At 33.3% G+C, this 15,480-nt stretch overlaps 1 protein-coding gene across 1 annotated transcript in view; it reads right to left on the reverse strand.

Annotated features, from left to right (window-relative positions):
* Positions 1 to 1,790: 1,790 nt before the first annotated feature.
* LOC120631713 overlaps positions 1,791 to 15,480 on the reverse strand; it is a 67,681-nt gene continuing 53,991 nt past the window's right edge. The window contains exons 2-4 of the mRNA XM_039901394.1: positions 5,708 to 5,767; positions 4,218 to 4,292; positions 1,791 to 4,050 (exon numbers count right to left, since the gene is read on the reverse strand). Of these exons, the coding sequence (XP_039757328.1) occupies positions 3,064 to 4,050; positions 4,218 to 4,292; positions 5,708 to 5,767 (1,122 nt within the window). The 3' untranslated portion in view covers positions 1,791 to 3,063. The remainder of the gene's footprint in view (positions 4,051 to 4,217; positions 4,293 to 5,707; positions 5,768 to 15,480) is intronic.

Genomic DNA, 15,480 nt, shown 5'->3' on the forward strand with positions numbered 1-15,480 from the left:
TGTGGTTCATATTTATTTAAGGGCTTTCTCAGAATTATTGCTTTCATTGAACCCATCCATGCAAAAAATTCCTACAAATTGACGACTTTTGTTCTAATATTCTTGTGTTAGATTAATACACTAAATATTTCAATATGGCTATTACACAAGTCAACATTATTATATTATTGCCTTCGATTACAACATTGGGGTAGGTTTTTTAGTCAACTGTGTTAATCTTCATATGTTTGGAGTAATTACAGTTAAATCAATATTCCCAGTTAGAAAGCATTACAACTATTTTAATAAAGAGATGGCCCACCCGGTTTGAAATAGAAAACCGTCGCCTATAAACAGAGCAACATATTGCAGGACATGCAAATGTTTTAGCGGTTGCCCACCTAGATGACCTATGCTACGCCATAAACATGTTGTGACGTCACTACAAGATTCATTAATATATAATTGCTTTACTAGTTCTATTTTGCTTTATATATTTCATAATAATACTTATCTAAATATTTAATGTTTCACCAAATATAATAATCCCTACTAATATTATAAATGTGAATGTAAGTTTGTTTGTTACGCTTTCACGCATAAACTACTGAACCGATCTTCATGGAACTTTTGATACATATTGTTGGAGGTATTAGAAATAACATAGTATACTTTTCATTGAATAAAACAAATTACGTAAGATAAAATTTTTTTTGTGAAAAATCTCAAATCTTATATATGACTACCGGTGTAGACTATGTAGCAAGCAGTACGATCTTAAAATTACGCGAGCGAAGCGCAGGTATCTAGTAAATATATATTTTGTGAAATAACATACCGTAAACTAATATCCTAAAATATTATTATTGGTTCGTTTTGTTGTTAACATTGTAAACGGTACCTGAGCCGTATAAAAGTAGAAGCATTATCTTCTCAAGCATTCATTCTGTATCAAGTAATTGTAGGGGGGAACTCTGCCCGATTATATGTCAAATGTAATAAGTGAAAACTAGTATTATTCCAAGACCTATCCCCACGGTCTCCAACACAAGGAAACAAATTACAAAGTGCTACCTTGTATCTATCACTCTGGGGCCATGGCATTCGACCGGAAAACAGCAATGCTGCTGGCGGCAAAGATATGTATAGTGGTAGTAGGTAGGTACTTTCCCGGAAGAGCTCTGTCAATTTAGTTGAGGTTATGGAATTCGACGGCCGATTGGCGCAGTGGGCAGCGACCCTGCTTTCTGAGCCCAGGCCGTGGGTTCGATTCCCACTACTGGAAAATGGTTGTGTGATGAGCTTGAATGTTTTTCAGTGTCTAGGTGTTTATCTATATATTATACGTATTTATGTATATCATTCATAAAAATTATTCATCAGTTATCTTAGTACCCATAACACAAGCTACGCTTACTTTGGGACTAGATGGCGATGTGTGTATTGTCGTAGTATATTTATTTATTTATTTATTTATTTAATTAGGTAGATTTGATATACGAACAAAATTAGAAAAGAGGACGCATTATTATTTTATCACAAAATTTATGGTGAACCAAGAGGTGGAATTAAATAAATCAACTTGTAAGGATAACTTTTTTCCATCTACATAAGTTAGCCCTTGGCTGCAATGTTTAATGTTTTGTAATCTACCAGCAAAATATATTCGAGGTCTCGTCGGAAAGATTCTTGAGTCGTTATTCCTGTCCTATTAATATTTGAAACTTCAAACATAATAAAACGTTAATTAATTATTTTAATTAATATAAATAACTAACACTGTTGTACTTCTTGAAATAAAACTCATTATAATTTGGCAGACATATTTATTCATACTTGTTAAAGTTTAGCTGCGTCAATATAGCAAGTAATATTTATTTACAAATTCGAGTGAAGGTACGAAATTAATCACAAAAAATAAATAAATTTAACTAAGCACTTAACTTATACTATTTTCAAATTTGGTCATCAAAAACCAAAATATATTTGTTAAGAGCACAAAGTCATTTTGGCCTTTTTATGTTATGCCCTACGAGAAACTAAAGTTTTAATTACATTGTTTAAAGCTAAACATCAACTCCAAACAAATTTGACTACACCATGATTCAACAATAATTACAGTAAGTAGTAATTTAATGTTCGCTTGACTAACACCTAATTTAAAACAGAACCCATGTAGATTTCGAATAAAAATACCATTCAATTTATCCATTTCATATCATAACATTTAGAAATATGTATTTATGTTTACGTCCAAGAAAAATATAACGCCTCTGTCAGTTTTTACAATAAATGCTTCAAATATTTACAAATACATACATACTTTTTATTGCTGAAGAAATCCTAAGTTTCTAGAATAAGTAAGATTCGCCATTTAGATTAAAATATAAAGTATCTAATAGCTATTAAAAATGATAAGGACTAGCTGTAAAAATATTTTTATTAATTTATAAGTCTATAGAATGTGTTTCCAACTGTAGAAATGAAAGAAAAGTGACAAGTTGTCATGACTGGTTACTATGAAACACTTCTAGATTATATTCTTGTGACGAAAATTAAATTATTGGGAATTATTACTTAAAAGGGATAAAATACCTAATCGTAAATTGATAGAAATCGATCTTATCACACTAATAATATTATATTTACAGTACATTTAAAACAATGAATATTTAGAAAATTATGGTTTACCATGTCGTCATAATATTTACAATGCTAAGTTTTCTGGTGTTAATCTTACTGTGAATCATAAATACACTTATAAGTACCTTTTTCAATTTACAATTTGCCTAAGTCTACGTACCGAAAATTATAATATAGGTAATTTCTTTATATGGTTATATACCATGACTTCGAGAGTTCATAATAGATATAACAAAAATCACGAAATATAATAATTGCTCTTAAAGACACCTTTCGCCATATTTCATTCACTGGCTCAACTTATATAACTGTATCACATTCTTAAATCCATTTGTTCACTACACTTCACTCAAAGCGATCGTATATATGCGAAAACTTCGTCCAATAATTTTAGGAACTGAAAACGCGGTCTTCAAATGACAGCATGTCAAAACTATGACGTCACACAACGACATCCCTGGAAGCTGTCCCGTTGCTAGGAGTTCCTGGAGTCAGTACAGGTTGAAAACAGTGTGGTGCAGGGACGAAGTCTTCAACCAACTTTCGCTTTAACACAGAAGAAGAACCAACGTACACGTTAGTCCCAGGAAAGGTTCCTCGTCGTCTTCGCCTCCATACGATAGCAGCAAGTACTGCTAACCCAAAAGCAACCATAGCTGATAGGCAACCTAATACTAATTCTGAATCTGGAGCACGTTCTGATACACGCTCGCCTCTCATTGAACTAACCAGAACCGACATGAGCCGATCGCCTTCACTTACTTCAACATCCTGAACGCTTTCAGTTGAAACTCGTTGGGCATGGCTTGTGTCTATGGTCATAGTTTCAGATTTCTCATTATCTACACCTGGAGTCCTTGAGACTAATTCTACTTGAATATGGTATATTGTATCGGGCCATAATGACAAAGTCACTCTAGTTGAATCGGTAAACAGATTTCCTTTTAGACCACCACCATCGACTTCCCAAGTCACAAGGTACACACCGCGCGTTATCCTTGGTTCCCAGGCAATTTCGCCTATTACCAATACCTTCTGATGGATGAGTGATATTTCTTTGAGAATCCACCTGTGCTCGTCATGGTTTGATGTATTAGTATCATGTGCAACCCATGTCTCGTCTGGACTATAAATGGTGATAAGACCTTGTGGGTCGACGACTAGTACTCGGAGTAAAGCACCTTCGTTGTTAGAAGGAACTCTTGTAGCTAAAGCTTGGGTTTGTATAATCTGTCGCCAAGGGCCTTCAGCTGCACGTCTCATGACGACGTAGACTAAAGGCGCGGGGCGAGATGCTGGAGGAGGCCAGCGTGCCAGGGCTCCACTGACCCTCATAACCCCTTCGCCTTTGGTGTGGATTACCGGTTGAGTCTGAGATGCTCGGGCCGCTTCTGTATGAAATTCACAAGCAACTTTGCAGCCGGGAAACTGTAACAAACAAATAAAATATTAATACTCAATCTTTTAATCTATATAAAATAAAAAGCTGGAACATTTTTTTATAATGACCTTTGATTTCCAAAAATAATACTGTATTTTTTTATTTTAAACAATAGGTACATAAGTTTATAGTAGATAGTAAATAGAACACTTACACAAATGTCTTTTTCGTCACACACTGCACCCCATATTTGATAGTTAGATTGGAGAAGCTCACAGTTTTCCCAACACTGCAACAAAAATAATATTAAATGCAATTAACATATAACAATCATACAGTAGGTAGAAAAGTAATAATAAATAGACTAATGCCCATTGTCACTAGGAAACTAGGATCACTTAGTGGTTTTGGTGATTTCTAGACTATAAAAACGTTTCACGAACTCTCATGAGATGTTGTACGACGTCTCCGCCTAAAATTACAAATCCGATTCGGCTGATTGTTGAGTTTAGAAGACTCGTAAACTGACACTTGACAGATGAAAACATATAAATTAGCTTATTTTTTAATAACCTACAATCCATTCGATAAATGAAATATATGATGATACCACACCTTTTGGCGGGAACCATAGACAAGTTAGGATATATAATTAGCCTAGTGAAAATCGATTAAGAAACGAAAGTGTATGTGTAGTATGTCTAGGAATCTTCTTTGATCAGGCGTTAGTTTTTAGTCATTGCTTTGTCCGTCGTTAGTGAAAATGGGAAAAAGACTAACCCACATATTAACCTTAAATATTTATAGGCTATCACTTCTTAACCATATCACCACCGTTTTCTCATCAGGAGTTCTATAGAAATATCAAATGGAATTTCGAATGTCATTCTTGTAACGATAAATAAACCTAAAACTGCTACATAACAATGATCAAACAAATCTTTAGAACTGACGTTCCTGGACAAATCTGTTTAGCGACTAACTCAAATGCAGCATTTGTCATCCAAAACACTCATTAGTTGGAGTTGACGTTAACTTGACTCCCACTCGACTCAGTAAGCTTTAATAATTATGAGCCGCGGTTATTAATTACCGGTATTGACAAAATGTCCTGTCGTCTGGAATACGCGGCACCTTTCAAGTGGTAAGTTTATTGATTTTGAGCTGTATTTTCATTAGTACTTTATGGTTTCACGGCCTAGTGCGAGCCAGTATGATAACTTTGACATGTCATTATTACCAAGCTATAACCTAGTGTCTTGAATTTACAGTTATAGTGTGACCTTACAATGTTAGGTTCTTTTGATTCAATGCATACATGCCAATGCTGGCTTGGAAGCAAATAAATAAACATCTTTATCTAGTTTCACAAATATAATATAGACAAAAGTTTCAGTACTGGCAAAATGCAGTTTTTCTTGATTCCCTTTTATTATTTATTTAAGGATAAGAAGTTTAGGTTTATTAATTTACATTTTGGTAATAATTAAGGTCGCCATCGTCGCCTTTTTGAAACAATTAAGCTTTATACCTAACCAATTATTATTTATGTTTTATATTATAAAGTAACTATTCATTAAGACTAAGATATTTTAATTAAAAATATTGTGGTTGAAAATCACAATCGATTTATATGAATATAAATCATCACAATAAATTGTTAATTTCAAACTGAATTATATAAAAAAAATGTAGCGTCCTCACCATAAAACAGTCGGGGCCCTGCAAACACGAAGACTCCCCGCCAGGTCGAGGTGCTGCAAACTGTGAACAAAAAAGTCGATAAGCAAACTTTAATTTATACACACTTGTAAATAAGATATGGCGATCCACAAATTCCAATAGCAATGCATGATGGTTATAGCGCTGTTTGGAATAATCTTCCTTTTAACATAATATTTCAGAATATTCATTTGTAATATTTTTCTCAGCTTCATTATATGGCGGAGTGACTACTTTTTTTTGCATAATATTGCTAAATGACCTATTTCTCAGTTGGATGGACTCCTAAGTTTTAGTGATCTAAATAGGATTATTTATAACAGTAAGTAAGAATTTATTATAAGTGACAGCTTTGCCTACACTTAGTTATTACTATAATAATGTAAACGTTTCGCAATATTTATTTTGCAACGAAAAAAAAAATTAAAAAAAATCATGTGACGCTGTTAAGGAGAATAACGTCTAGGTAGTAAGAAATCAAATGATTCGATTTATACATATGCATAGTAAATAAACTCGGCAATCAGACAATTGACAAGACAAACACTTCAACTAGCTAGCGTAAGGTCAGTGGATGTTCATCATAAGACGAGATTTATATAACAAAGACGCTAACAGATAAATGGTACATAAAACAGATGGACTGTTTACGACTCCTACGCAGACGTATGGAGTTTGTTTGTTATACAATCACTTACGATCTGTCACTCATAATTATAGCCAGGAGGCCATAATGTAATACTAATGATAATAATGTTTTAATTATTGGATGTTCATTCATCAGTGAAACTTAAATTACATACTCGTAATAGTTTGACACATTTGGCCTTCCAAACGATAAAAGATAGTTAATAAAAATAAAAAAAACATAGAACAACAACAACCATTGAAATTTAAGCTCAAATTCTAATGCATTTCCTCAAACTTCATAGAGTAATGAAGGAACATAATGTTAAAATGTAAACAAACAGACAGACGGCAATAAACAGACTTCACACACAGTAGTAGTCTAGGATATAATTTCGCAACTAGGAGCGGTTCTAACCACAAAGCGCTACTAAAGTTAGCCTTTAGCTCTATTCTGTGGTTTTATGCCGCTCAGGAGGATGGAAATTCATTCTTACATAAAATGGCCTCCTCTTAAGGCCTTTGGCCGTCTTCATGAGAAAACCGGATCATTAAATGCGCAGTAAGGCATAAAAGATCTTTCAAGGGTCCACATTTTTCCCCTGAAATATGAAGTCCAACGGGAAACTCGATTTTCTACGAGAAACATTTTTACCTTTTTCACTGTGCATATAATTACGAAACTAAAAATCTGGTGGAATTATCCCAACAGATTGAATCTTTGAGTATGATACTAAAATTTTAAATAATAAAATTTTGAAAGGATACAAATACTATAATGAAGTATATTCAATAATTAACTATAGGCTATGTGATAGCCTGGTCGGCAGGACCTCGGCTTTACTTTCGGGGGGCCAAGTTTGAATCCCGGCACGTATATCTAACATTTCAAAGTTATGTGCGTTTTAAGAATTAAATATTATTTAACGTTGAAGGAAAACATCGTGAGGAAATCTGCGTTAATGTTCTCCAAGACGTGTGAAGACCACCAATCCGCACTTGGCCAGCGTGGTGTGAACTACGGCCAAAACTCTTCTCAGTGAGAGTAGACCCACGTAGTGGGACTGTAATGGGTGATTCATCATATTGATGGTGATAATTGCAAATTTTAAAAATTTGGGTTAAATATACATACAATGTATATTTAGCCCAAATGTTTCATGTGCAATAACGAGTGAAAAAAAAACTAAACTTAAAATACCAAATTATTATTAAAAACCTTGTTCAAATAAAACAAAATAAATGCACAAAATCTCCACCACAAAAGAGGCTACAAAACTTTTTGCCTGTAATTCGACATGCAATGGACCGGTTTTTTGTAATGATATATGCCCGATACGAAGACCTTTTTTGGAATCGTAATGAACATTCGAATTCTTAATTAGCGCATCGCACTGTAATAATCGATGTAAATGTAAAAATGGACTTTTAATTATTCCCCAGAAGCCAACGCATTATGCTTATCTAAGTCAGGAGAAGGTTTTATGTGAACAGAACGAAAAACAAAACGTCTGGAGTGCTCAGTTTAATGTATTTGATAAGGTGACGGCATGCGGCATCTACTGTTGATTGTGGGTCCATTTTAATTGCATGATATGGCAAAAGGGACAGCTCTCGGAATCAACGGGTGCACACAGTGGCACGAACACGTCAAATCCTTCGTGACTTGACGAAGGGTTGTCAAAAGTTAAGGTCACAATGATTGACGACTTTTTTCGAAGATTAAAAAAGAAAATTGAATTTACTTTTTTTTTCGTATTGGTCCTTTGTTGCAAAGTTGATGAACCGTAAAAGCAAATGCAAAGTGGTTTTTGCAATTATATTTTAAATTGTTGTTATTATTGCTTATTTGTATTCGTACTTACTCAATTACATTCAGCCCGTACCCAGAGGCTTTAATTTAAATTGTTCTTTATTTAAATTGTGACTATCAAAAATGTTTTTAATTAATATACATTACTTCTCTTATAAAAAACTGAATGATAATATAATAAACAGGAAATGTTTATTCAGTCAGTTCTAAAAAACATTGTAAGCATTACATAGTCTTTAGTGGTTTTAATCTCACAGATAAGTGCATGTACACTTATGCATATTATTATTTTACAGTATACTAAGTAATATCTGTTAATGGACTCAGTATCTGAAGCGATAGCGAAACGTCTCATTACTTTTAGTGCCGTCGGATATTAAAATGCAATAAAATAAGTTATTTATTAATAAGATAACGTTAAAGCTTTGACTTTTCAATGTGTAAAAATAACATTTGCATACAATTTCTATCTACATGATTCGTATTTCTCATATCGCAGGAATACAAAACAGTCTATATTTTATTGAATGTTCCCGTAGGTAGAGTAATAAATACTATATCTGTCTCTGTCTCTCTAGGTCACCGGCATTGCAGCTAATGATGCCAATCTGACAGTGGCCATCAAACAACTCCGACTACCATTATTAGATGTAATCATCGTAATTTTTTTACACAATTTATTTTTTTGGTTCACGATACAACGCAGAAGTGTTATTTCACGTCAACTAATGGCAACAAAAAATGTATGCGAGAGTGCTTCGCTTCGCGTTTGATACAAAAAACTTAGTTTATTTATCCAATGAGTCATAAATCATAGCATGCTGTCTAAATTGCTATTGAGGAACATGATAATAAATGTACATAGCTGATTAAATACAAACGATTGTTAAATGAAATTATCTAACTGGTTCAAAAGTCAACAACGTTTTAAGAAAAGCAAACCAATCTAGCCTCTCCTCAAATAATCCAAGAACTTTTAACCAATTCAATCATTTCAAGCATTGTATCGCCTGACTTTCCCGAGGAGTTTGAAATATGAAAGTTAAACAAAACACAACGGGCGAATACACTTCGGCAAATGCAAAGGAAGTGAGTGAATAATGAATGGTGATTGAAATCAGGTCGACGAGTGGTTCGTATTTGTGTTAGATGCCGCCACAGATTACTCTTTTGTTAATCAAACAACGCTTATTGAATATTATTTAATTAATCTCTCGTATTTGACTTCGAACGCCGTATAGAAAGCGGAAGAAAAATGGATTGTCGAGAGCGAAAGCTAGTTGTCGGCTTTTGAGTTATATAATCACCTAAAATATTTGGTTCTGACAACGGGACTTATAACGGTCCCGTCAGAGTTATTGCTCCAAGTCATCTATTAGTGTCGAAAAAAGGACTACATTTTAAACGATAGGATATCATAAGCCAACACTTAAAGTTTTTGGAAGCCATTAAACATAATCGTTTATAAGCGGGGTCTGGAGCTCCGCTTGGCCAGGAACTAATCGATTGATGGACACACACAGCCGCTTACAATCAATCCATCAGCGTTTATTTAACCATAACTACCAATGATCTTCATTTATCATTTTGTTTATATAATGTAAGCAGATTACTAAGGTTAGATATAAGAAGATGTACAAAGTAAATGATTTCAACAACAAGAACCCTTTTATTGTACGATTTGTAATAATGCAATGGAATGGTACACAACGTTTCTTATTTTACTCTATTTAAAATACGGCATGGCAGTCGTCCAATGTCGCAAGGTTATCTAACAAAATAAAAGAGAGCCAATATCTTTATCTGTAGAAGTAAAATCTCAGAGTTCCATCACATGAACGATATCAAATGTAGCGATCTAACGGAGTTTAATAAACAATAGTAAGTACGACAGTTACAGGGAATGGAGATGGGAGTGGAGACCTTAAACACCTAGCAATATTCTTTAGAGAAAGGAGCAAAACAGCATGAATTATGATTACACATAAAGATAAAACACAATCTAAGTTAGCGCGCCAAATGGCGAGAAAAAATGTAATTTTCTCGGAGGAAAAACGACCGCGACGAACAAACAAAAGGAGAACGAATGCGAAGGCAAAGTTTACTCCATAGTAAAAGATAGTTGTTATTCAAAAAAGATTTTATGTACTTACTGTTCAAAAATTTATGAAATAAAGCCGAGAGTGTTTGAGATTTTGTTCTAGATGGGGTAAAACCCGCCAGAATAATATTTATTTTTAGAAAGACTATTATTATTATTTTTAGAACACTATAAAACTACTTGGTGCAGAATTATGTATATTAAATGTCCAACAAGACTACAAAAACAGAGAACATAACTTCTTTTTCCATAAGTTATATATATGCAACTCAAATTTTGCCTCTTACTCGCATCGCGTTCGTTAAACAGTATCTTTGTTTGATTACAATAGCTTTAAATGATGCTAGACTCGGTGGTATTCAAAATGATAATTTAATAATCTAAATGCAAATGAAATTATAAATGTTGAAGGGTCTATTTTCCTTTAAAATTACATTTAACAGCTTTATTCTCAGGTGTTTTAATTTTAAAATAATATTATGCAGTGGGATATTTAATTGGAAATTCGGACCAAAATTCAGGGCTTTCTCATCTTAGAGGAATCAAGTTTAGTGAATATGAATATTATATGACTCATAATATGAAGGTGAGTTTCACATGAAGTAGAGATAAATTGAGAGGAAAAAACATGTACACGTTTGAAAGACCAATCTGAACCTTTCGTTCTTACAAATCTTATTTTTGCTTTTAACGCGTGAAATTATGCTTAATAAGTACATTATCCTTTCTTATTTTGCTCTACTAAACCCTTCTTTTTCTGAAAGAAGTGCCCTGTAGTGAGCCAGCATTGGGTTGATTTGATTGTGATTAAAACACTACAGTTAAATCAGTTGTCATCTTCGTCGAATATTACTTTATATAAATTAAAAAGAAACATTTATTTTAATAGAAGTAACGAATACTATTGTAATAATTTATTTCATTTTTCAAATAATAATAATTATCGCAGTACATATACATTACTGTTAAATATATTACAAAATATCGGTAAACAAATAACGTAAAGTTTTGAAACAAAAAACATTTAAGGAAATAAAAACTTAGCTTAAAGCAAAAAGGAACTATTAAATTCGTGAAGTATCTCCAATACGTTAGTTGTTATTTTATTTGATCTGAAGGTAAACTCTATTACCGGTTTTTACAAGTCAAAATTCAATTTCCAGCATTCACCGTGTTCTTAGGTGAAACTGAGAAACTGGTGAACTGGTGAAACTGAAGACAGAAATAAACGGAACTCATTTATGTAGGTATATTTGGGAACAAAATAAACATACAAACTTTATTTTGTTTACCCTATCTTTAGAGTTTAGTTAACTTGTTCTTGTTCCACTAATCTGTACTGTAATCTGTAAGTATTCTGTAAAATTGAGATGGCCTCGTTCATCTAAATTTTTCATTCGCATATTTTTGGTGGCTTGTGCAGCAAATGTGTTCTGTGGCCAGATCTGTATCTCACTTTTAGTTCAGGTTATTTTGGGTATTTACAATGTCTACTTTAACTCCGGTATAGTCTTATAGTCTAGTCTTTGGCCCAACTTAGTTACTTCCCAATCAGCAAATACGTACCGACATATAACTTTGCATGATGAAAAACCTGATGTTTAACAGAAGACGTCTATAATTGGAGATAATTATGATGACGAATCAAATTTTCGGGATTTTATCTTAGACTGCACCACCTTGCATCAGGTATAATTGCAGAAAAGCTATAGTTGCCATCAAATAAACTAAATTACAACAGATAAATAAAATGAGCGTGTCAACATTCGGAATAAACGATTAATGAAAGATATATCCCCGTCGGCAATAAAGATGGCATCGCCATCATTAGGGCGCGGCCATGGTATGAATTTTTCATGAAATATGAACTCGTACGGTGTTTATTGCCCAGTACATACAACGCACAGTGCTCTCAACCTTATTGTACGCAATTTTTTATCTTAAAATGACTTTTTTCACTGGATAGATCTTAACATTTTTATCTCGTTGGAAACAGGACCTATAAAATGAAACACGAAACCTTGTTTGGTCAGTTCAGATTATTGATTTTAATTATTTGGTCTTTTACTTTATTTTTATTGTTGATAAGGCAGGTGAAAGAATATTATTCTTGTAAGAAAGTGTAAATAATGTAACATAAAATGATTCTATATGTGAATTTTTGTGTGCTTTTATTGGTGCTTCATCATGACTCATGAATCATTTATAAAAATGAATTGCCGTACGTGTCTCGTAAACGGTTTGAAATGATATCTTGGATTTATTATTATTATTTTTCTATTAATTTATTGTTTATTTTGAAGAATTAAGTAAACTTAAAAAAAATTAAAATCTAAAAGGCTCAATTGGTAATTTTGTAAGGGAGTAAGTGTGAGGCCGCCGATTCGCGAGATGCGTTGATTAGATTTACCAAAATTATTTAATATGTAAGTACCTACTCAAAATTTTAGACAAGCGAAATCATGCCATTAATAAAAATAATTATGAGTTTCATAATTTTTTAATCTACTTTATTTTCCTTTCACGAAGTCCGTTTGTTTTGAAGGTGGTCCGTTTTGCTTTATGCGGACACGATGACAATGTCTTTGGCATACGCAAGTTCGAATTCTTTTAATACGCGTGGTATTCACTGGTGTTAATACCACCAACTCATCACTACCATCTAGGTGAAACAATCTTTAGATAGAATGACAATAGATTATATTTTACTTATTATTTCTTCCCTTCATTTATTGCGTACTAAGCTATAAAATGACTCTTGATCGAACGGAGAAACGTGAGTTGAAATTAATGAGATACTGGTAATAAAAGTACCTATTGAAGTACCTATTTTTAATAATTTAATGACTGATAACTCTCCCACCCGCACTAGACCAGCGCGAAGAAGCTGTACTCCGAATTATGTCTGCTCAGAGTGTCTTCCTCTCTTAGCAAACATAATGTCCAATAGTAGGAATTGACGGGCTCATCAGTTCGGTACATTGTCATTTCTTCTGCATTTATAAAGAGATTGAAACATGCTACACAATGTTTTTTTTTTTCGAGCAAACTCGTAAAATGGCTTTTGATAGAATGAAGACACGTGAGATAAAATTGATGAGTTACTCGGTATAAAATGGCCATAATGTTTAGCTCAAGCTTATGCCTTTCTAAATATGAAAAAGAAGCTAAAAAACAATACTTTGTTTGCAGTACAATAACCTTGCTTACAATGGAATGACGTGTTACAGAATATTTATAACGTATTGATTACAGAGCAGCAATGGAGATGATATTAAAGTAATATATCTATCTACCTTTAGCTTTTTTAAAGGGATAAGTATAGGGTATAAACAAACAACCAGGCAGTCAGGCAAAACTGGTTTTTAGTACGCTATCCTTCAATTAATTACTGATATCTAATCTATAGCAAATAAAACCAAATCACATACAGACATTTACGTTTATTATGTTTAACATGGCATATTCTATTTATAAATGCAGTAAGAATGATTTTATATAAATATTACTGACAACGATTGACTAAACTTACCTTTTTTTTATTTAAAATAATAATAATGCCTAGGAACTAACTTGCGCGCTTGCCTAGAAACTAACTTAATTAGCTGCAATATACTTTATTGCAGAAGCTAATTAAGTTATACATGGCTATAGAACTGAATACTGGGCTAATTTCTTATTACCCGTAAGGGGAAAGGTGTCCTTGATGCTTAACTACAATAACATAATGTGTTATTAATTGAACTTAATTTCAATATAACGAGTGTTTTTGTAAACTACCGCCGACCGGGCGGAATGTTGACCCATTTTCTTATCCTGCCAATTTACTTTATTGATAGAACATTAAAGCATCATTTAGTTTTTATAACTATTACCCTACCAACCGTCCCACTGTAATTACCACGATATCAAGCTATTCTAAAATTGCTCTACAACGTTCTAAAAATCTATTTTAGTAATAAAAGGATAATGGGCATGCGCTAAGGTCCACAATGACTTGATTGGCACCTTCGGAGTAATAAATAACCGCGTGGCTTTATAGAGGAATTATTTAGTGATTACGTATGGAAATAAATAACTATTGAATGCTTTAATAAACTCTGATAATACGGTTACGAAAAAGCTTAAACGTTTAGTCAACATATTAGAATTGTCTTGATAACAAGTAGGGGAAAAAAATATCTTTAACCACAGAGAGTGACCTAAAATTCTAGTTAATCTTTATTGCAGCTTCATTTTATTTGTTTGACAATTTAGAAAACATTGTTTTCAAATTAACCACGAGTTGAAGATGTCCTTGGGTTCCACGCGTCAACATTTTGATTAAAAGCCGTATAAATTTAATGGAAACACAATAAGGGATTAAATAACAGCTTCATTCCGCCTCCCATATGACCGTGAGTTTCTATCCACGCGAGAAAAGCGATAATTCGCCCTCCGCTCTACCGATAGTTGAAAGTTGCAACACTCTGGGTTTTAAATGAGAAACCGCTATTAAACATTGGAATACCAAGTTTTTATCTCATGCCTAAGTCATCCTTCTAGCATTCTAATATCCTCGGCTTGTATTGACTGTGGGATGTAAGCTGTTTCAAGATTGCTTCAAATGTCTAGTTGATACCTATGTCATATTAGTGGAAGGAAGAAGAAGGTGGCATATGAATCGTCTTTCTTGTCTTACTACTTTAATCCATCTGTCGTATCTGCTACTAAATATATGGAGTTTAAATATTTATTTACGGTGTAGGTGCCTAACCATATTATATTGTGGCACAATGTGCGACTCGGCGACCGCATATAAATGCGCTGAGAGCAAATAAAACGGTGCTATAATTTCAAATCATACGGACAGAGAATGGGTGTGGACGGCGCTCTCATTGTGTGGAAATGATGTAACCGCTATTAAAAGTGTGGGTTGTATCCCCTGAATATTTCTTGCAACGAAGACGTCGTTGGGTCATATCGGTATTTTATATCTCGCCGGAGACAATAGCATACATTTCCAATAAGAAAACTGGCTTTACGTTAAGTGGTTATGGACTCGCATTTCAGAATCAACGTCAAACCTCCAGCAGATTGCCGTTCGTAAATGTGAATTGGAACGGAATAAAATCAAATGAATTCTGTTAACTTTCAAATTTCAAGTGGAAAAGTGGTTTTGATACTTAATGAAAAAAAATATAATTTTCTTAAAAGATTTATTTTGTTAACGTT

This window comes from Pararge aegeria, chromosome 18 (assembly GCF_905163445.1).
Source record: "Pararge aegeria chromosome 18, ilParAegt1.1, whole genome shotgun sequence".
Classification (NCBI taxonomy): Eukaryota; Metazoa; Arthropoda; class Insecta; order Lepidoptera; family Nymphalidae; genus Pararge; species Pararge aegeria.